This window comes from Strix aluco, unplaced genomic scaffold (genome assembly GCF_031877795.1).
Source record: "Strix aluco isolate bStrAlu1 unplaced genomic scaffold, bStrAlu1.hap1 HAP1_SCAFFOLD_80, whole genome shotgun sequence".
NCBI classification, from domain to species: Eukaryota; Metazoa; Chordata; class Aves; order Strigiformes; family Strigidae; genus Strix; species Strix aluco.
This window is the reverse complement of record NW_027436660.1, coordinates 368595-389110: the sequence shown is the minus strand read 5'-3', so window position 1 is coordinate 389110 and position 20516 is coordinate 368595. Positions and strand designations below refer to the sequence as shown.

Here is a 20516-nt window from a genome sequence, read left to right as displayed (position 1 = left end):
AACTATGTCACAGTGGGCAGCAGGTCAGTTGTGGCCATGTCACTATGGGGGCTACATCACAGTGGGCTGCGGTTCAGTGGTGGCCATGTCACTGTGAGGTCATGTCACAGTGGGTAGCAGATCAGTTGTGGCCATGTCACAGTGAGAAACAGGCCACTGGTAGCCCATGTCACAGTGGGCAGCATGTCAGCGGTGGCCATGTCACTGTGGGGGCCATGTCACAGTGGGCAGCAGGTCAGTGGTGGCCATGTCACTGTGAGGTCATGTCACAGTGTGAAGCAGGTCAGTGGTGGCCATGTCACAGTGAGCAACAGGCCACTGGTTGCCATGTCACTGTGGGGGCTATGTCAGAGTGGGCAGTAGGTCAGTGGTGGCCATGTCACTATGGGGGCTATGTCAGAGTGGGCAGCAGGTCAGTGGTGGCCATGTCACTGTGGGGGCCATGTCACAGTGGTCAGCGTGTCAGTGGTGGCCATGTCACTGTGGGGGCTATGTCACAGTGGGCAGCAGGTCAGTGGTGGCCATGTCACTCTGGTGGCCATGTCACAGTGAGCAAGAGGCCACTTGTTGCCATGTCACTGTGGGGGCTATGTCACAGTGGGCAGTAGGTCAGTGGTGGCCATGTCACTATGGGGGCTATGTCAGAGTTGATAGCAGGTCAGTGGTGGCCATGTCACTGTGGGGGCCATGTCACAGTGGTCAGCGGGTCATTGGTGGCCATGTCACTGTGCGGATATGTCACAGTGTGCAGCAGGTCAGTGGTGGCCATGTCACAGTGAGCAACAGGCCAATGGTTGCCATGTCACTGTGGGGGCTATGTCACAGTGGATAGCAGGTCAGTGGTGGCCATGTCACAGTGGGTGCCATGTCACCGTGGGTAGCAGGTCAGTCGTGGCCATGTCACTCTGGGGGCTATATCACAGTGGGTAGCAGGTCAGTGGTGGCCATGTCACTGTGGGGGCCATGTCACAGTGAGCAGCAGGTCAGTGGTGGCCATGTCACTGTTGGTGCCATGTCACAGTGGGCAGCGGGTCAGTGGTGGCCATGTCACTGTGAGGTCATGTCACAGTGTGCAGCAGGTCAGTGGTGGCCATGTCACAGTGAGCAACAGGCCACTGGTTGCCATGTCACTGTGGGGGCTATGTCACAGTGGATAGCATGTCAGTGGTGGCCATGTCACAGTGGGTGCCATGTCACCCTGGTTAGCAGGTCAGTGGTGGCCATGTCACTGTGGGGGCTATATCACAGTGGGCAGCAGGTCAGTGGTGGCCATGTCACTGTGGGTGCTACATCACAGTGGTCAGCGGGTCAGTGGTGGCCATGTCACTGTGGGGTCCATGTCACAGTGGTCAGCGGAACAGTGGTGGCCATGTCACTTTGGGGGCCATGTCACAGTGGGCAGCAGGTCAGCGGTGGCCATGTCACTGTGGGTGCTACATCACAGTGGTCAGCGGGTCAGTGGTGGCCATGTCACTGTGGGGTCCATGTCACAGTGGTCAGCGGAACAGTGGTGGCCATGTCACTTTGGGGGCCATGTCACAGTGGGCAGCAGGTCAGTGGTGGCCATGTCACTATGGGGGCCATGTCACTGTGGGGGCCATGTCACAGTGGTCAGCGGGTCAGTGGTGGCCATGTTACTGTGGGGGCCATGTCACAGTGGTCAGCGGGTCAGTGGTGGCCATGTCACTGTGAGGTCATGTCACATTGGGCAGCAGATCAGTTGTGGCCATATCACAATGAGCAACACTCCACTGGTTGCCATGTCACTGTGGTGGCCAGTCACAGTGGGCAGCAGGTCAGTGGTGTCCACGTCACTGTGGGGCCATGTGATAGTGGGCAGCATGTCAGTAGTGATCATGTTACTGTATGGGACATGCCACAGTGGGGAGCAGGTCACTGGAGGCCATGTCACTTTGATGTCATGTCACAATGTGCAGCAGGTCAGTGGTGGCCATGTCACAGGAGCAACAGGCCACTGGTTGCCATGTCACTCTGGGGGCTATGTCACAGTGGGCAGCAGGTCAGTGGTGGCCATGTCACTATGGGGGCCATGTCACAGTGGGCAGCAGGTCAGTGGTGGCCGTTTCACTTTGGGGGCAAAGTCACAGTGGGCAGCAGGTCTACTGGTGGCCATGTCACTGTGGGGGCCATGTCACAGTGGTCAGCGGGTCAGTGCTGGCCATGTCACTGTGGGGTCCATGTCACAGTGGTCAGCGGGTCAGTGGTGGCCATGTCACTTTGGGGGCCATGTCACAGTGGTCAGTGGTTCAGTGGTGGCCATGTCACTGTGGGGGCCATGTCACAGTGGGCAGCAGGTCAGTGCTGGCCACGTCACTATGGGGGCCATGTCACAGTGGTCAGCGGGTCAGTGGGGTAGTGGGGTACCAGCTTAACTGATCTTGCTTCTAAATGCATTGTATAGTTCAAGAATTTAGTAGTGGTGTACCAGCTTAACTGATCTTGCTTCTAAATGCATTGTATAGTTCAAGAATTTAGCATTGACTGAACTACTTTCTTTTGTAAGAAAATGAATACGCAGAATAAAAGGATTCAAGAACTAATGGACATCGCAGAGCAAAAAGATGATGCTATCACGAGACTGCAAGATTTGATATCCTGTTTAGAAGAAACCATAAAAGACTATGTAAGTCTTAGACATCTCAATTTTCTGTTTACAAAAAAATTAAATCTGTGCTTATAACGGACTTGACTATTTTGGAAAATTGAAATTTTCTGTAAGTAATTGCTACTTTCTTGAAATGGTAGCAGGCGAAGTTGGCATTACAACTGAAGTTACGGCAAAATGTGTGCAGAGGTGTGTGTGGAAAATAGGATTTCTGGAAGCAGTGATCTGGAGTTATTATTGGAGGACTGTCGATGAGACTATGAAGAGCCACTCTAAAGAAAAAAACAACACTCAAACTGGGAGGACTCCAGCTGTGGGAAGAGAGGGATTATGTCACTGTCTTTTTTATTTTTGCCTGAATGGAAGAGGAAGGAAAGGAGGTTTTGCTGCAGCAAAAGCTCAAATTTAATTGAAGTTAGAAGTTAGTGTGAGAAGGACAGTGGTTGTGTAAATTGGCAACAAAAATCAGTGTGTCCCACCTACTACCATGATGCACACAATCTTTCTAAGGCAGAGCAATAATATGAATGTATTGAGCAGCATTTGATCCAAGAGTGGATGGCCAGGGTATCTCTGCTTTTGATGCGATCAATAAAATTTGCAGCTGGCTAGTCTGCTGCTGGCTGCTGAATGCCAAAAGGCTGGCTTGGCTACATGTACACAGGTTAAAAAAAAAAAAAAATCAAAACACGCGGTTAGGTGTTTTTTTGAGCCTGATGCCCTGTAACCTGAAATGTAGTTCTGAGAACATTTTAAGTTAAACTTAGGCAGCGCTCTGATCCATTTTTCTCTTCCACTGTGAACTTAAAGCTTTGACCATACTTAATCTTCTATTCCCTCTCTGCCTCTGAGCAACTTAGCTTTTCAATAGTATTAATGCTCAGAGTGGTAACAGTTGTGATGACTGCTTCCTATCACTGCTCCTTCCAAGAGAAAGGCTCTAGCTCTGTCCAGTGTTTCTATGAGACTGTGTGGGATGAAACTTAAAATGTGACAACAAACCTCAAGTCTGTTCTATAGATCATTATTTTTTTTAATGAATTACTTAGATGAGTGATTGGTCCTTGGCAACCAGCATGGCTTGCCACTTGTGTCATCTTGTGAGTAAAGAAACTTTATTCTTGGTCAAATACATAGTCTAAAGTATGTATGACAGAACTGACTAGGCTTTCAAATTGCATCAGATCTTTCATGATAAAAATGATCTGTGGCTTTGCTGAAGGTGGTTAAGACTCCCAGCTCTACCAACTATGACAAGAAAGTGATGAACTTGTAGAGCTGACCATTGGCCCTTTGAGCAAATCATGGATTTCCTCAACTCTTTTGACACTGGATACTTCAGGTGGTAAACTCCTTTTGCATTTCGTAGTTTCCTAGTCTCTTGCTCTACTTTCTGTACAGTGCAAAGCATTGTGCTTATTACTGTCTGAAGGTGTACCTGCTTTTTGTTTAAGCAACTGATCTGTAACTGACTTGTTCTTCTGACAACCCATATACAGGTTACCCAGATAGATTTGTAAAAATATTTGCATCTAAAAGATTACTAAGCCTATTAAGTGCTCACTTTGTAAAACTTCAAAGTAATTTATCTTATTTTAACACAGGACAACACTGTAACTACCATTAAAAGAAAATTGGCAGAAAAGAACTCTAATGAACTGATTGAAAGCAGCCAATTCAAGGATTGTGAGGAGACTCTATTGAAAGTGGGAAGAAAACGTTGCTCTGAAAGTAAGCCTATTGTGGAAAAAGTCAAACCCTGAAACATGAACTAGCACAATAACAGTTTTTGCAGGTTTGATAAACATTTAGCAGTGGAACAATAGTTAGGTTTTCGTATAATACAAGCCTTAGTCTGACATTAACAATGAAATGCTCACCTAAATCAAGTTGATGAGAATCACTTCAGAATTTTGGATTTGGAAAGTTTAGTAGAGATACTCTATTTCTTTCTAATAGAGCTTTAGATCTCAGGAAATGGGGGAAATTACTTGTGATGAAGGCACTTTGGGAGAGAATGGTGGGAACTAGGATGGGGGCTCATCTGTAAATATATTTTCAGATCTGTGTGCAAAGGAAAAAATAATTGAAGATATGCGGATGACATTAGAAGAACAAGAACAGACTCATATTAAACAAGATCAAGTGATTGAAACCAAATTAGAAGAGACCAACAGATTAGTTTGGGGTAATCTCTCCATGGAAAGGGAGCAAGGAGACAAAATTGTTTTGGATGTATTGTGATAGCTGCTTTAAATCTCTGTTTTGATTTGCTGAGTGTTATTTAGGCATTAATTTTATATAGTACATAACAAACTTCTAACAGTTAAAGGCTTCTGTTGTCCCTCTGTGGTCATGGCTGATAAATCCAAGTAACTTTAGTAGAAGGATGTGAATGTGGTCAAATATGCATTTAAGACTATGTTATATAACCTCATTTTGTGTGCTGACTAGAACTGGAAGCATGGAAGCAGAGATATAGAGAGCTGGATAACCAGAGCAATAGTGACTGGCAGCAAAAGATGAGCAAAACCACAGAAAAAAACATAGATGAAAATGAGGAATTAATAAAGCTGCGAAAAGAACTGAAGGTAAAACATGGTGATGTAATTCATACTTAGGTTTAAAGCCATAACTTTCATTTAGGAGTCTACATTTTTTTTGTGTTGCTATCTTCAAGAACTAGGGCACAATGTGGCAAGTTCTGGTAAAGGAAACCTCCTCTAAAAACTGCCGTGCATCAGTGCAGCAAAGTCTGGATGTGGTGTCTTTGTAATATACAGCATCACTGATGCTCCATAATGGAGTGCACCCTTCACTATGTTATGCTACCATGGACGGTGCTTCTCTAGCTGGGCTCCTCTTAAAATTGTCTTGAACAGATGTCAAGAGTTGGATTGTTTCAAGCCTTTTTCCCGTCAGTTGCTTGGGCAAATAAATCAGACTGTTTAAAGATCTTGTGCTTGCTGTGTGACCTGTAAGTCCTTCCTGTTAGACTAAGGATTTACCTCTTAATTCTCCTTGGATTAGAAAGTAGACTTTTTTCTCAAGCAGCTTTTCAGGTCCTATGTGGGAGAATGTCTGACAAGAGGTTTGATTGTGGCAGAGAAGGAGGCAAAGTTGCTGTGATTGAAGCGACATTCTTAGTTACACACTCTCTCTACCATTCAAATTTTGCTGCATTTTTGGCCTTTCAGTCTTGAAGTAGGTTTTTTAACATGTTCTGCAAGTATAAAAGATTGGGAATTTGTAAGTAAAAAGGGTCTTTTTGCCATTACCTTTGGTGTAACTTTAATAGTGTTTGTGACCTACCCAGAGCATTTTTTAGAGGGAAAAAAGTCTGTTCCCTGAAGATGTGCCAGTCCGAATAATAAGTTCTGAGAACTGCTGAACAATTTTTTTAACTGGAAAGGAACAAATGAGAATATAATACTTGCACTTGGGAATATGCTGGAGTAAAACTGTGCTAGTATTTCTGTTATCTTTTTGAAATTAATGAGTTTAATGGTAATCTGGATTTTAAGACTTCTTTTTTTTGTTGCTTAATCTCTGCCTATGGCTTTATTTCTGGTTCCACTAAAATAGGAAAGTGAGACAAAGTATCAAACTGATAAAAAGAATTGGCTGGAGGAAAAAATGAGACTCATGAGTGAAGTGAAAGAAGCTGAGAGCCATCACAACAGAGAAATGAGAAAATTTGCGGATGACAGAGAATGTTATGTAGAGCAGCAAGCAGAAATTGTAAGTGACTGGAGGTCTCGTCAGAGTCCTCTAGCATAAGTCGTTAGTACAGAGCAGATCTCGTGTCAAGTGTTAACAGTGTGGGCGCTTGAGGGGAGCTGGCCTTTGTCAAAGTCCCCTCATTTATCACATGACAAAGCCTACATGAGATCATCTCAATGTGAAAGGGAAGAATAGGAGTGTCACAAAATGAAAAAGCGTAATACGCAATGGAAGTTAGTGTGCCTGTTCCTTTCTATCCTATCACCACCACCACCTTCTTCAAACTTCATCTTGTGTGTAAAACACCAATAAGTAACCTATGCTTAAATGAATTGCTACTTAATGAAGCTAAGAAAACATACTTTGAAAAACAAGATTTGTTGCTTGGCTTTTCTGAAAAAAAAAAAAAAAAAGGGGGGGGGGGGGAGAAGCCTATGAGGCTTTAGAAGGAAGAGAAGAAGCAAGCAGTAGTTGACAAAAAAAGCCTCTTTCCAGATCTTTCCAGTAAAAATACTTGGTCAAAATGCTAGTGGTTTTGCTCCCATACCACTTTCAAAGTAGAGTGACTGATAGTTAATAACAAGGTGGATACCTTGCCTGGTCACTGGGCTGTATCAAGGTTGTAATTTCTTAAGCATATGAAATTATTGTATGAATCTGTGCAATCTAAAACTGCACTTGCATCTAGAAGTAGTTAGCAATGACCTTCTGGACCTGCAATCAGTACAGGGGGATGTTAGGAGCTTGGGACTACTTTCACTTTGTCTGTGACTTTGCTTGCCTGAGACTTTCCAGTAATAAAATCAGAAAGTGGGCAAGCAGGAGTGGTGGTTCTTGACAAAAATTCTCTTCACAAACAGTATAAATATAGATACAGTTTTTTCTCATTTGAAGCATGGTTTGCTTTTGTATATTTGTAGTGAAACTAGTTCTGTGTGAGCTTTTTAAGATCTACATAGGCTCTCAAGTCTACTGAGGCCATAAAATAGTACTGACTATGCCAAACTAAGCTGTCAGAACAGTTCAGATGGTTTGTAGAAGTGGTGTTCAATTCTAACCTATTTTTTCCCCCATTCAGGAAAGACTTGCTGCACAGCTGGTAGAAAAGGACAACAATCTTCAAAAGTGGCGTGAAGAAAGAAATAAATTAATAGAAGCTTTGGAAGTACAGCTCAAGACTTTGGCTTCTATCACCATACAAAAAGATAAAGAAATAGCAGAACTGAAACAAGCTGCAGTAAATGATTCAGGAAAGGTCCTCTCTCATTCTTTCTGTCGTTTCTGTGGGATTTTTTTTTTAGTTGTTTTTGTGATTTTTCTTTTGTTATTCACTAACTCTGCAAAACACTATGTTTTGGCTCTATTCCAAACATATTGAAATTGTTTGCAGCTAATACAAAAAAAAAAAAGCTTTATGCTTTTCTGAAACTGAATTTGTAACAGTAACTGAAGTTTCAAAAAACTTAGTAGTTCAAATAAACACTCAAGTCTATTTGATCATTTGATTGCAATTTGATTAGACTGGAAATCTGAAACAACTATCACATCGGCTGCCTTTTGCACAGAACCAAGAACTTCATAAACAATGGGAGGTGAAATTTATAACCCTACATAAGTAGATTAAAATAAAAATTTTGCATTGCATCTTCCCAGGCTGTTGTATGACCTTTCTTGGCTTTAAGTAGAGGCCACTCATACATGAAGTTGTTGGCTTTTTGTTGGACAGCTGGCTGTTTGAGCCTGCAATTCTAAAACTGGTGCTACCGAGTAATTGTAATGATGCTCATGCACATGTTAATTTCTCTTGCCAATCCTGCAATTTGTGGCAATTTTTGCTATGTTTATTAGGATGAGGGAACTGATACAGAAGAACTAAGAAAACAGCTGGCTGAGAAAGATGACTTTATAAAGGAATTGAAACAAGGCGTTAACCATAAAAGTCTTCAGTCTTTGGCAGAAGTACCTTTACCTGAAGGACAAGATAAAATAGATCAGTCTGTAAACAAAGAGGTATGTTTGTTATATTTATAGAAAGTATGTACTAATGATATGTTGTTAGTAACATCTTTGTTTTGTTGTTTTCTCAGTATATATTTCAGCAATGTGGGGAATCTCCCAAAAGTTACTTTCTGTAGTTCTTCGTACTTTAACTATATCACTAATTCTGAGTTCTTGTTTATTCTTCTCTCTCCCTCTTTCAAGTTCCCTCTCAGAAAAAGAAGTACTTTAGTTAAGAGAATACCACCTCTCTATACACTATAAAACTTCTGTACCTGAGGGAAAAACTAGTTAACTAATCCAGATTCTAGAGATTTGAAGACATAATATTTGTGATGTCACCTCTGTTTGGTTATGTCAGTGCTAAGGGGATTTCAGCTCAGACAACTTTCCTGATACCACCTATAGTGTGGTAGTAGAGATGGTTCTGTAATTAGAGCTGCCAGCCCGTATGGGGTTCACAAGAACAGAACGGTATCTTGCATCTTACTTAAAAACAAAACAATATTTGAAGTTTACACAAAGAAAAGATTGACTTTGCATATTTCCTGAACAAAAATTGAAAGGCTTGCACCTGTACTGAGCCTTCTGATTCTGACCAAATCCCTGTGTGCTACGTGAGCAGTATTCAGTGAGGTAGTTTTCCTCCCAAACTGAATTAATGCTACGTGACTCCATTGCTAACTAGTAATGAAGAGAGCTGAACATGGATTTCCTAGCAGACCCTCCCCTGGCTGCTAGAAGATGTGATTCTCCTCTTGTGGCAGAACTGGGCTGAATGATGAAATGCATCTCTTCATCTCTCTCCTGTCTACTGCCAAATAAGACTGGCCAGTTTCTTGCTACTTCATCAATTCAGCTGGTGCCGTATAGATAAAGCTTGTGATGTATGAGGGAGTAGAGAGGAGCTCTCAGAATGGTTATTGCTTTATACAGCTTTGTAATGGCAGCTAAGAGAGCACCATAAAATTAGTTATTTTTGCTATAAAATTAGTTACAGAGAAGAATTGTTGTGAACAGTTGGTGCTGAAGTATTTACCTCAAGCCAGTAGCCACAGTACTTGATGTTATGAATAAGGAGAGGCTACTACCAGGATTATCATGTGATAAACTGTTATGGTGTGAAGTGAATGGGGTAGAGTCTTGGGGGGAAGTCAAATAATTCTCAGGAAAGATATAGTGGAGATAAAGAAGAAAATCTAAGGTGATCAAGACAATGTGTGTCTCCTGCCTTGTGAGGAGAGGCTAAGAAGCTGGCACTGTGATTAGGAGAGGTTAAGGCCACCAGAGGGTTGTGGGACTGAGGTTTACAAAATCATGGTTGCGGTGGGTAAACAGAAGGCAGAACTGTCCTTGTTAAAATCCTGCAAGAACTGGGCAGCACTTCGTGAAACTAATAGGAAATAATTTTAAGACAGCTAAAATAACATATTCCTATATGAAGCAGCTAGTAATTTTCTGGAGGTGGTGGAAACAGTTACTGTCAGCAGGGATTAGAAAAATTTTGTAGTAGAAATCCATCAATATATTTTTAAATGGATACTCTGAGGGTTAGACAGTGGTGTAGACTCTGACAATTGTAATGCACAGCTAAGAATGCTGGGAGAGTATGGAGAGGACAGATGACAAGGTGACCAGGATCACTATCTTATCCTTAAATAGCATCTCCCTTTGCCACTCTTGGGGCAGAATATTGAACTAGACGGACTGTTGGTGAGACCCAGCAGGGCACATCTCATGATGGCATCGTGAGTAGAGGTTACTGCCTTAAACTTGTGTTGTCTCTCAGCCCAGGTGTTCATTAGCTGTCTGCACTTGAGCTTTTATATTGTAGCTTTAGAAAAATCAAAATATTTTGAGGTTTACAGTTTAGCATAATCTCTTCTCATTCTAAATATTTACAGTTTATAGAAAAACAAAGCAGGACTAATCCTATACTTTGTCAAGTATTTCAGTTAGATATGACGCAGTTAAAGGGAATTATTCATTATCTCACTGTCCTAGCAGTGCCTCTTCATTAAGTGAGGTTGGTACAAAACTGAAATTTAAAAATTTTATGCAGTTGTATGGATTTTGCTAAATGCAGAATAGGGAAGAAAATGTATCCTGTTGTCTGAATAATTCTAAAGTTTTATTCTGCAAATACCTTTCTTGGTGATCAGATCACCTCATTTTAGTGGCTTTTGGTAGAAATAAAAGATGTATAACATAATCATGTGAATAGCTATATCTGACTTCAGCTGCATGCTCTTGAAATCCTACCTCTCACCAATGCTTATGAAGTGGCTGATTATTAGATAAGTCACTTGAAACAAATATATAAACCCTTTTAAATGGATGAGCAGTAGCAGGGCAAATTGGATTTGCTTTCTTCCACTACAGGATTCTTGTGTGTAGCTGTGTTAGCTAATGACACTAGCCATTCCTGTGTAACTTTTTGATGGCTAACTCTCATGAAGTAGCAGTTATAAAGAAAAATGTTTATATTAGCCAACTCCATTCTTGGGAATGCAGTGGTGCTTGTATTCTTACTCAGAATCCCAGCAGAGCCTGTTGCAGAATGTGACTATCTCTGGGCTTTCCATGAGCTTTGATCACTTTCCTTTTTGAGAGGAGGAGAGTGCCCTTCGAGAAGCCACAGCAGCTGCTCTGTTTGGGACCCCACCAGCAGCAGTAGTAGCAGCCACCTGCAGTTTCTAAGCACCAATCACCACAGCAGCCTGTCTTTCAGGTTTCATTCAAACAGCTGCTGAATCCATTCCTGTATGCTAGCCAGCAGCTGAACTGCTGCCACAGAGATGCAGGAGCTGGGAGGACCACAGCTCTCACTTGCTGGTTTTGCTAAGAAAACAGGTTGGGTGGATGGTGGAAGGTAAGTGCTGCTGAGGAAGAAGAATTGTCAAACTGATTTTTCCATCCCACCCTCACTGTGCAGTTCTTGCAGTTTGGCTGTGAGCAGGTACAAGACAAGGTTTTCAGCTTGTGGGCTGCGGGCTGCCTTAATGCCTGCTCTTCCTCCAGAGAACAGGTAGTGATGTAGAAGCCTCTCATAGGTTGAATTTGGCTTGTAGCTTGCTAGTTGGACCTTGTTACTTACACAACTTCTCTGGTGTAGAAGGGGAAGGGAAAATTCCTTAAAGATAGGCTAGAGAAAGGTTATACTTTTCTCTCAAAAGCTGCTATCACTGCCTAGCTCCTAAGGAGCAGCAGAGTTAAGATGAAAGTCATGTCCATTCTACTACTGCTACTTGTGAAAACTGTGACTGTCTCTGCCCTTGAGCAAAATGACTTGGAAACAAAGTATCAGGCTGAGTTCAAGTTCTGTCACTGTAGATAGAAACGTTAACTTTTTAAAATGTAACAAAAAAGTTTTAGAAAGTAAGGGTTAAACTCTGCTATGGTTGAAGTAGATTCCTTCAATTAGAAGTGTTCTGAAAGTGAAAGCTGGGAAATGGAATGCTTACTTTGCAATCCATTGGGGAAAGATGTGTATTATGGGTTTTTTAACTCAGTTATTTTAAAACTTGTGTTCTTAAAATTTCCATGTATTTGCAGGAGCATTCAGAAATTGTCCTTGACTCTTCAGAAGTGTCCACAGAAAGTGGAAATACTAGTCGGTTCCCAAAACCAGAGATGGAAATTCAGTTCACACCTCTGGAACCCGATAAGATGGAGGTGAAACACTAGGGCAGCACCTTACCAGCTACAGTTAAAGTGCTCAAGCCAAGAAAGAAAAGGACAAGTGAAGAGAGGGATGAGGTATGACCTAGACCAACTGACAAAATGTGTTGTGTAGTCTTTCAATTTATTACTCTGATCATTTGTTAAAATCCTATCCTTTTGATTCTCACTGAGATCCTAAGGATATATACAGAGAATATTTAAACCTCTTTCCCCCCCACCCCCCACCTCCTGCCAAGGTGTGGATCTCTGGCCTATGTTGAATAAAGTCATAGATTTCAATTTATCCAGACTCTGGACGCTTGTCCCTGATATGTACTTCCTCTTCACCTTTTACATTTCTCTCTCCTTGCTCTTACGATTTGCTTCTGTCTGTAGCTGTGATCTGCAGGATTAGAGACCAGTTCAATAGAACTGCTTCTTTTGGTTTAAGCAATCATTGGTATCAACTATAACCTCTTCTAATAGGCAATTAAAAGTTAAGCCTCTGGGCTTAATCATTGCATTTCAGAGTTTCAAGACCACTTCCTTTGACTTTTTGTCCAGTCTGTGTTTTCTTTGATCTTTTTGTATTTAAAGGGAATATACAGAACTAATTGCACGAGCACCTGAACCTCCCTGTTTTCTGTAGAACTTAATTCCTCTTTAATTCCTTCAGTTGTGCTAGGTTATATGTGCCAGCGTTCTTAGTGTGCTGTGGTGTTTATGTGCGAGACTAAGGCTTCACAGCAGTTCAGGGTGGTAAAAATCTTCACTGCTCCTACTTGAACCGCACATTTCTTTCCTCTGACTTTTATCAACATTATCATGAACAGAGCTATTTCTAAGACACAAAGACTATGAAACCCTAATACCTCATTGTGGTGGTACTTACTTGTAATCCTACTTGTGGGGCTTATGAATCTCTGTACTTCTAAGGACTTCTGAAGCTGACAGGTGAGTATAGGGAGATGACCTGTGGGTCATTTGCATAAGTGGCAAGTGATCACTCTGAGTTTGTCTCAGCTGGAGAGTGAAGTGTCTGATGGTTTTCTAGCATTCTCATTCAAGTGTTCTCAAGTGATGTTTTTTTAATCTCTTAGTAAAATAGTTAAGAGAAACGGTCACTTCAGTGATTAGTGTTCAACAGTACTTCAATAAAGTCATTTTGTTAAACTTGGATTGCAAAAGTAACTGTTAAAAGTTGTGTAAGTTAATTCATCTGGAATTGAACGCTTCATTCTGGAATAATGTCCAGATTTGATTTAAACTTCCTATGTCTTGAACCAATTTTCTTTGAGAGGAGTATTCTCTTAGGCTGCTGGAAAAGTAAGTGTAAAAATAACCATCCTTCTGAAGGCACTGGAAAAGTACTGAACCTTATCTACAGATGAATATATTTCATCTAACATAGTTATCCATGTTTTGAGAAGACTGTTTTACCAATCCATTTATAAATCCTTTCATAGCGTAGATGTTCATATCCTGATGGGATAACATTTAGCTAAGTAATTTTTCAATAACATGGAACTAATTTTAGAAGTATCTTATTGCTGTTTTATTCACCTGAATGTTACTCTTAAATCACAGAATCATCTAGGTTGGAAAGGACCTTGAAGATCATCTAGTCCAACCGTTAACCTAGCACTGGCAGTTTCCAACTACACCGTATCCCCCAGTGCTATGTCGACCCTACTCTTAAACACCTCCAGGGATGGGGACTCCACCACTTCCCTGGGCAGCCCATTCCAATGCCCAACAACCCATTCTGGAAAGAAATACTTCCTAATATCCAGTCTAAACCTTCCCTGGTGCAACTTGAGGCCATTACCTCTTGTCTTATCGCTCATTACTTGGTTAAAGAGACTCATCCCCAGCTCTCTGCACCCTCCTTTCAGGTAGTTGTAGAGGGCGATGAGGTCTCCCCTCAGCCTCCTCTTCTCCAAACTAAACAACCCCAGTTCCCTCAGTCGCTTCTCGTACGACATGTGCTCCAGACCCTTCACCAGCTTCGTTGCCCTTCTCTGGACATACTCGAATAATTCAATGTCCTTTTTGTAGTGAGGGGCCCAAAACTGAACACAGTAATCGAGGTGCGGCCTCACCAGTGCCAAGTACAGGGGCAAGATCACTTCCCTGGCCCTGCTGGCCACGCTATTTCTGATACAAGCCAGGATACCATTGGCCTTCTTGGCCACCTGGGCACACTGCTGGCTCATGTTTATCCGGCTGTCAATCAACACCCCCAGGTCCCTCTCTGACTGGCAGCTCTCCAGCCACTCCTCCCCAATCCTGTAGCGTTGCTGGGGGTTGTTGTGACCCAAGTGCAGCACCCGGCATTTGGCCTTATTGAAGCTCATACAGTTGGCCTTAGCCCATCGCTCCAGCCTGTCCAGATCTCTCTGCAGAGCCTCCCTACCCTCAAGCAGATCAACACTCCCACCCAACTTGGTGTCATCTGCAGACTTACTGAGGGTGCACTCGATCCCCTCGTCTAGATCATCAATAAAGATCTTAAACAGTAGTGGCCCCAAAACCGAGCCCTGGGGGACACCACTCGTGACCAGCCACCAAGTGGATTTAACTCCATGCACCACAACTCTTTGGGCCCGGCCATCCAGCCAGTTTTTTACCCAGCAAAGCGTGTGCGACCATCCAAGCCTCGAGCAGCCAATTTCGCCAGGAGAATGCTGTGGGAAACGGTGTCAAAGACCCTACTCAAGTCGAGGTAAACTACATCCACAGCCTTTCCCTCATCCAATAAGCAGGTCAACCCTGTCATAGAAGGAGATCAGGTTTGTCAAGCAGGACCTGCCTTTCATAAACCCATGCTGACTGGGCCTGATCATCTGGTTGTCCTGCATGTGTTGTGTGATGGTACTCTGGATGAGGTGCTCCATCAGCTTCCCGGGCACCAACGTCAAGCTGACAGGCCTGTAATTTCCTGGATCATCCTTCCGACTCTTCTTATAGATGGGCGTCACATTGGCCAGTTTCCAATCTGTCGGGACCTCCCCGGTCAGCCAGGACTGCTGATAATGATGGAAAGTGGCTTGGCGAGCACCCCAGCCAGCTCCTTCAGCACCCTCGGGTGTATCCCATCAGGTCCCATAGACTTGTGTGTGTCTATGTGATGCAGTAGGTCACTGACTGTCTCCTGGATTGCAGGGGGGTCGTTCTCCCAGTCTCTGTCCTCTGGCTGAGGAGGCTGGATTCCCTCAGTCCAACTAGTCTTGTTATTAAAGACTGAGGCAAAGAAGGCATTAAGGACCTCAGCCTTCTCCTCATCACTTGTTACCATGTTTCCCCCCGCATCCAGCAGGGGATGGAGACTCTCCCTGGTCTTTCTTTTGCTGTTGACATACTTATAGAAACATTTCTTGTTATCCTTGATTGCTGAAGCCAGGGTAATTTCCAGCTGGGCTTTAGACCTCCTGATTTCTGCCCTGCATAGCCTCACTGTGTCTTTGTAATCACTGTGAGTAGCTAGTCCCTTCATCCAAAGGCTGTAAACTTTCCTTTTCTCCCTGAGTTGCAGCCAAAGCTCCCTGTTCAGCCAGGTTGGTCTTCTCTGTTGCTGGCTTCTCTTACAGCACCTGGGGACTGCCTGTTCCTGAGCCATTAACACTTCCTTCTTAAAGAGTGCCCAGTCTTCCTGGACCCCTATACTGTTCAGGATTGTCTCCCAAGGGATCCTTTCAAGCAGGTGCCTAATCAATACAAAGTCAGCCCTTTTGAAGTCCAGGATGTCAGTTCTGCTTAGCCCTCTCCTGGCCTCTCTAAGAATAGAGAACTCTATTATTTCATGATCACTGTGCCCTAGTCGGCCTCCAGCTGCCACATTGTCCACCAGTCCTTCTCTGTTCACAAAGAGGAGATCCAGCAGGGCACCTTCTCTGGTTGGTTCTCTCACCAGTTGCGTCAGGAAGTTGTCTCCCACACATTCCAGGAATCTCCGGGACTGGTCTCGCTCTGCTGTACTGTACTTCCAGCAGATGTCTGGGAAGTTGAAGTCTCCCACAAGAACAAGGGCAAGCGATCATGAGATTTCTTCTAAATACTTATAGAATATTTCATCCACCTCTCTGTCCTGGGTGGGTGGCCTCTAGTAGACTCCTACTACAACATCTGCCCTGTTGGCCTTCCCCCTGATTCTAACGCAAAGACACTACCCTGTCTTCGCTACACTTGTGCTCAAGGCAATCACAACAGTCCCTAACATACAGCGCCACCCCACCACCTCTCCTTCCTCGTCTGTCCCTTCTAAAGAGCTTGTAGCCATCAACAGGCGCACTCCAGTCATGGGAGACATCCCACCATGTTTCTGTAATAGCCACAACATCATAATTTTCCTGTTTCATCATGGCTTCAAGCTCCTCCTGTTTGTTACCCATACTGTGTGCATTGGTATACATGTACTTCAGATGGGCTGATGTTTTCCCCCTTCCCCCTTCAAATCTAGTTTAAAGCTCTGTCAATGAGCCCAGCTAACTCCTGTCCCATGATCCTCTTCCCCCTCTGGGACAGGTGCATTCCATCTAATGCCAAAAGGTCTGGCGCCCTGTATACCAACCCATGATTGAAAAATCCAAAGCCCTGACTGTAACACCAGTCTTGGAGCCACAAGCTCATCTGTTGAGTTCTCCTGTATTCTTCTTCATCCATCCCTCCAACTGAAGGGATGGAGGAGAACACAATTTGTGCCCCCGACCCCTTAATCACTTTCCCCAAGGACCTGAAATCTCTCTTCATTGCTTTAGGACTTCTCCTAGTAATGTCGTCACTACCTACCTGAAAAACCAGGAGAGGGTAGTAGTCCTTGGGTCTCACTAGAGTGGGGAGTTTTGCCTTGAGGTCATTGACGCGGCCCCCAGGGAGGCAGCAGACTTCCCTATGAAGCGGGTCCGGTCTGCATATGGGGCCTTCTGTACCCATATTTAAATATTTATCTTCATGTTACATATGCCAAACAGATTATAAAATGATTCAGTAACTTTAACTGTTACAAGTCTACTGAAGACACAGTTTGTTTTTTTAAATTTCCTAAAACTGAAAAGCATTGTGAAAACTAAAACTGAGGGGAAACCTGTAGTGCTAAAATAACCACATACTGCTCATGTCAAATTTTTTTAGAAATGAAACAAACTCCCTGGTGTTTTAGAAACAAACAAAACCAAATCTTTTTCAGAGGCTCCCTTCTAATTAAAGAACAAAATCCTCTTTCCGTTTTCTGATGCTGTTATCAGTTGGTATGGCTGTCGGTTATCTGAAATCTCTCAGCACCACTTCACAAGATAGAAGATGTCATTAAAAGACAGCTTAACAATGGCACTGTGCTACCAACCTGTTTTTTATATACTTGTCACCATAAATCCAAATTTACACTTAGATTTATTAATTTCAATTTGGGTGTTGGCTTGTCAAATCTCTTAAAGTCAAAAGTATAGGAAATAACGGAGAGAAGAAAATAGTAAATGTCAGAATGGTTTGACTACAGGCATTTCTAGTTCCCTTCCACAAGTTTGTTTAGTGTTTATTTCACGTTTGAATAGTTACCTCTATCCAGCAGTAGTCAATGCCTCCCTACTGTTAGTCATAGCATTTAAATAGTGGCTGCTTCTGTAATATAGGTAATCATTATTCTTTCCGGAAGAATCCTAGTTAAAATTTGTCATGTTTATTTTCTTAGGATTTTGTGAAAAGTGAGAACAAGAAAATGCAAAACCTGCTATGACTAATTCACCTTCTACAAGCAACAAGAAAATAGTTTGGTTTTGTTCAATTTTGAAGTTAGTTTCTCCTTTCATAAGTCCACCTTTTCTGTAAAGGTGGACTTGTGAAAGGAGCAAACATTCTTATGCAGCAGTATCTTAATCCTTATCTATGTATTTTAATAGGATTCTTAAACACGTACGTTATCTTCCTACTAAACTTTCTAAGCTAACCAAGGAGAGTCAGTCTGTATTTGCCCAGAACGTGTACTGGCTGCAGCGTACAGGGATTCCCAGGGAAGGATGTTGCATGCTGAGTAGTTATGAAGACTAGTTTGAACATACTCAGCATATGTCATGTTATAGGCAATTCCTTTTGAAGTAAAACTAAGGTTTGTGTCATCTATATGCATGACAACTATAAAAGTATGATTTTAGGCCTTAGTAGTAACCTGGGCAGGCTCAAAGGGTGGACAGTAGATTTATTTTCACCATCAGTTTTCTTCTGTTTTATAACTAGAACAGCTGGTCTAATGAAATACTCTAAAACTTTGAATCCACTTTTTTAAAAGAAACTATTTGTTTCCTATATTACTCATGCCCTTAGATGTATTCTGTGAAACTGACAATTTCTTTTCTTTTGGGTATAAAATAAGGTTGTCTACATTGCTTGCTGCGGCAGTATCATTAATGAGCAGAGGTTTCGGTAGCAAAGCTCAAAATGTCAGCTTGAAAATAACATTGAAGCCAAACAAAATGGAATTAAACTTGAAGATAAGTCAACTTTTCGACTTAAACAATGACTGTGTATTTCTGTACAGATGTCTTCTACACAGAAGAAAAGAAAAGAATACCCCTTAAGAAAGCAAGAATCTACTTCACGTAAAAAGTCAGCTAAAAAGAAAGATGGAACACTACAAAAAATTGGAGATTTTCCAAAGTTCTCCTGTTATTTTTCACTCTAAAGGTTTGTACAGAATAAATAAGGCTTATTCCATGTTATCTGGGTATTGTAGAATAGCTTTTTTCTACTGTAATCTGTTAATGTATGTGCTGTTAAAGGCCACGTCTGCTGCATCCAGTTCTTTCATTTATGAAACAATGGAGTCTGAGCTGGGGCCTGCTCTGCTGAATCTTGCAGAGTAGAAGAGGCCGACTGGATTACAAGGACCACATGGTTCTAAAGTTTAGGTTAAGTGTGAAAGGTAAGCCAGGTAGAGCGAAAGGATGCAGTGTGGACTATGTGCGTATAAATTTATCATAAAAGCAATGATAAGCTCAAAATGTCTGAGTTACTTTGTTCTTGCTTACAGTAAAACAGTTAAAGGCAATTTCAGAAACTTGACCTGTTGATCTAAAAAAATCAAGAGTTGAATTCAAACCCAGATCTGACCTTGTTCTATAAGCAATCTCCCCCCCACTTCCTGTTTTGTTTCTGTGGAAATTGTATTAATGTTTTTTGAAGTATGTATGTAGGAGAGGAAGATTAGTTCTACAGAATCTGAAAGCCAGTATCTCCAGAAAATATGTGGAAGACTTCAATAAACTAGCTCTGAAGCAGTTAATGGATTTCAAGTTTAAGTATAGCCTTGGGAAAATTAACTGCTAGGACCTTCCATTGAAGAATATATTTTTATTCTTTCCTACAGTAAGACATGATTTCTGAGTTACTGTTTTTTTTTTAAAAAAAAAAAAGATTAAAATTAGCAGAGGGCACAAAGAATCACCAGTGTTAAATTCTAAAAGACACTACTATTTGGCTGGTTAAAACAAGGTTAGTCATTATTCACGATGCACAGTTAAGATAGTGGGATTTCTAACATTTTTCACATTTGTCAGAGTGGTTCCATGAGGACAACATGTCATTATCAATGGAAGCCAAATTCAGAGTAATCAAAATTTCACCCTGGAAATACTTTATTTGAGCAAATGAGGTCTAATTTGTAACCTTTATTACCATGTCCTGTATTTTTTCCCTCCTTTGCATAACTTAGTATTGATTGGGATCTCTTCTTTCCTTCTAGCTCATAAGATGCACACACTCATCTCTTCATAGAGCTGGTACTAGTTTGATAAAACTATACAAGTACATAGAGAAAATTGACTCAACCTTGTGCTTCTGTCAGTACAAAGAAGTTAAGCCTGGTTTTCAATTCCTGTTGTATTTAACATCCAGTGAAATCTGAATCCCAATTGATTTTTTTGGTGCTATTTAAATGTGTCCTTTAAGCTTTTGTATTTGAAGCTATAGAAAACTGTTTCAGGATATAGAAGACTGTGGTAGTCAAATACATACCACTTCTGAATTTTTATGTTTAAATTTCAGACTACATCTGTTTCATTTTTAAACTGGTTTTAATAAACCTTTATTCATTAAACCTTTATTCATTAATTTTGAGGCTCATAAAACCAATAAGACATTGATTTACAATAAATTTTTTCTTGTAGCAAAGCAGCTGATGGCAACAATAAGCTCTCCCAAGTCTGCAGAACCAGAAAATGTCAAAGGAAAGGAGCTCAAGCCAAAACGATCTAAGAGAAAGCTGTATTCAATGGACAGTTCTTGCCCTCTAGATATCCCTGATTCTTCGGTAAGTGATTACGGGTTAGTGTTCTGTCCGCTGTAATCTATTTCTGTAATCTGGGCTTAAAATAAGCTATTGGGGGGACAGAACAAACCTGATTGAGTCAAGTTGCAGAAGAGGTTTGAAAGTACTGACTTATTTCTTTTGGTCTTTTCTTCCTGATGTGTTACTTTAATTTTCTCTGTTTTCTCACTTATCTTCTCTGTGTGTGAC

The 20516-nt window shown here is 42.0% G+C and overlaps 1 protein-coding gene across 2 annotated transcripts; it reads left to right on the top strand.

Moving 5' to 3' along the window:
- Window positions 1–2528: 2528 nt before the first annotated feature.
- LOC141919115 (kinesin-like protein KIF20B) lies at window positions 2529–20230 on the top strand. Of its 2 annotated transcripts, XM_074814090.1 has the most exons (10): window positions 2529–2644; window positions 4231–4357; window positions 4689–4814; window positions 5081–5217; window positions 6212–6367; window positions 7428–7604; window positions 8198–8359; window positions 11903–12106; window positions 18540–18685; window positions 20167–20230. In XM_074814090.1, exons 1-8 carry the CDS (start codon window positions 2561–2563, stop codon window positions 12032–12034), a joined length of 1101 nt encoding a protein of 366 aa, XP_074670191.1. In that variant the 5' UTR covers window positions 2529–2560; the 3' UTR covers window positions 12035–12106; window positions 18540–18685; window positions 20167–20230. The 2 variants fall into 2 exon arrangements, with proteins under 2 accessions (XP_074670191.1, XP_074670192.1); XM_074814091.1 differs by lacking the exon at window positions 4689–4814.
- Window positions 20231–20516: the final 286 nt, after the last annotated feature.

Bases quoted from the DNA above. Each gene is read 5' to 3' on its own strand.
- LOC141919115 (XM_074814090.1), top strand. From the start codon at position 2,561: ATGGACATCGCAGAGCAAAAAGATGATGCTATCACGAGACTGCAAGAT. The intron at 4,815-5,080 runs GTAATCTCTCCA...TGTGCTGACTAG, and splicing joins GACCAACAGATTAGTTTGGG to AACTGGAAGCATGGAAGCAG. The intron at 5,218-6,211 runs GTAAAACATGGT...CCACTAAAATAG, and splicing joins AGCTGCGAAAAGAACTGAAG to GAAAGTGAGACAAAGTATCA.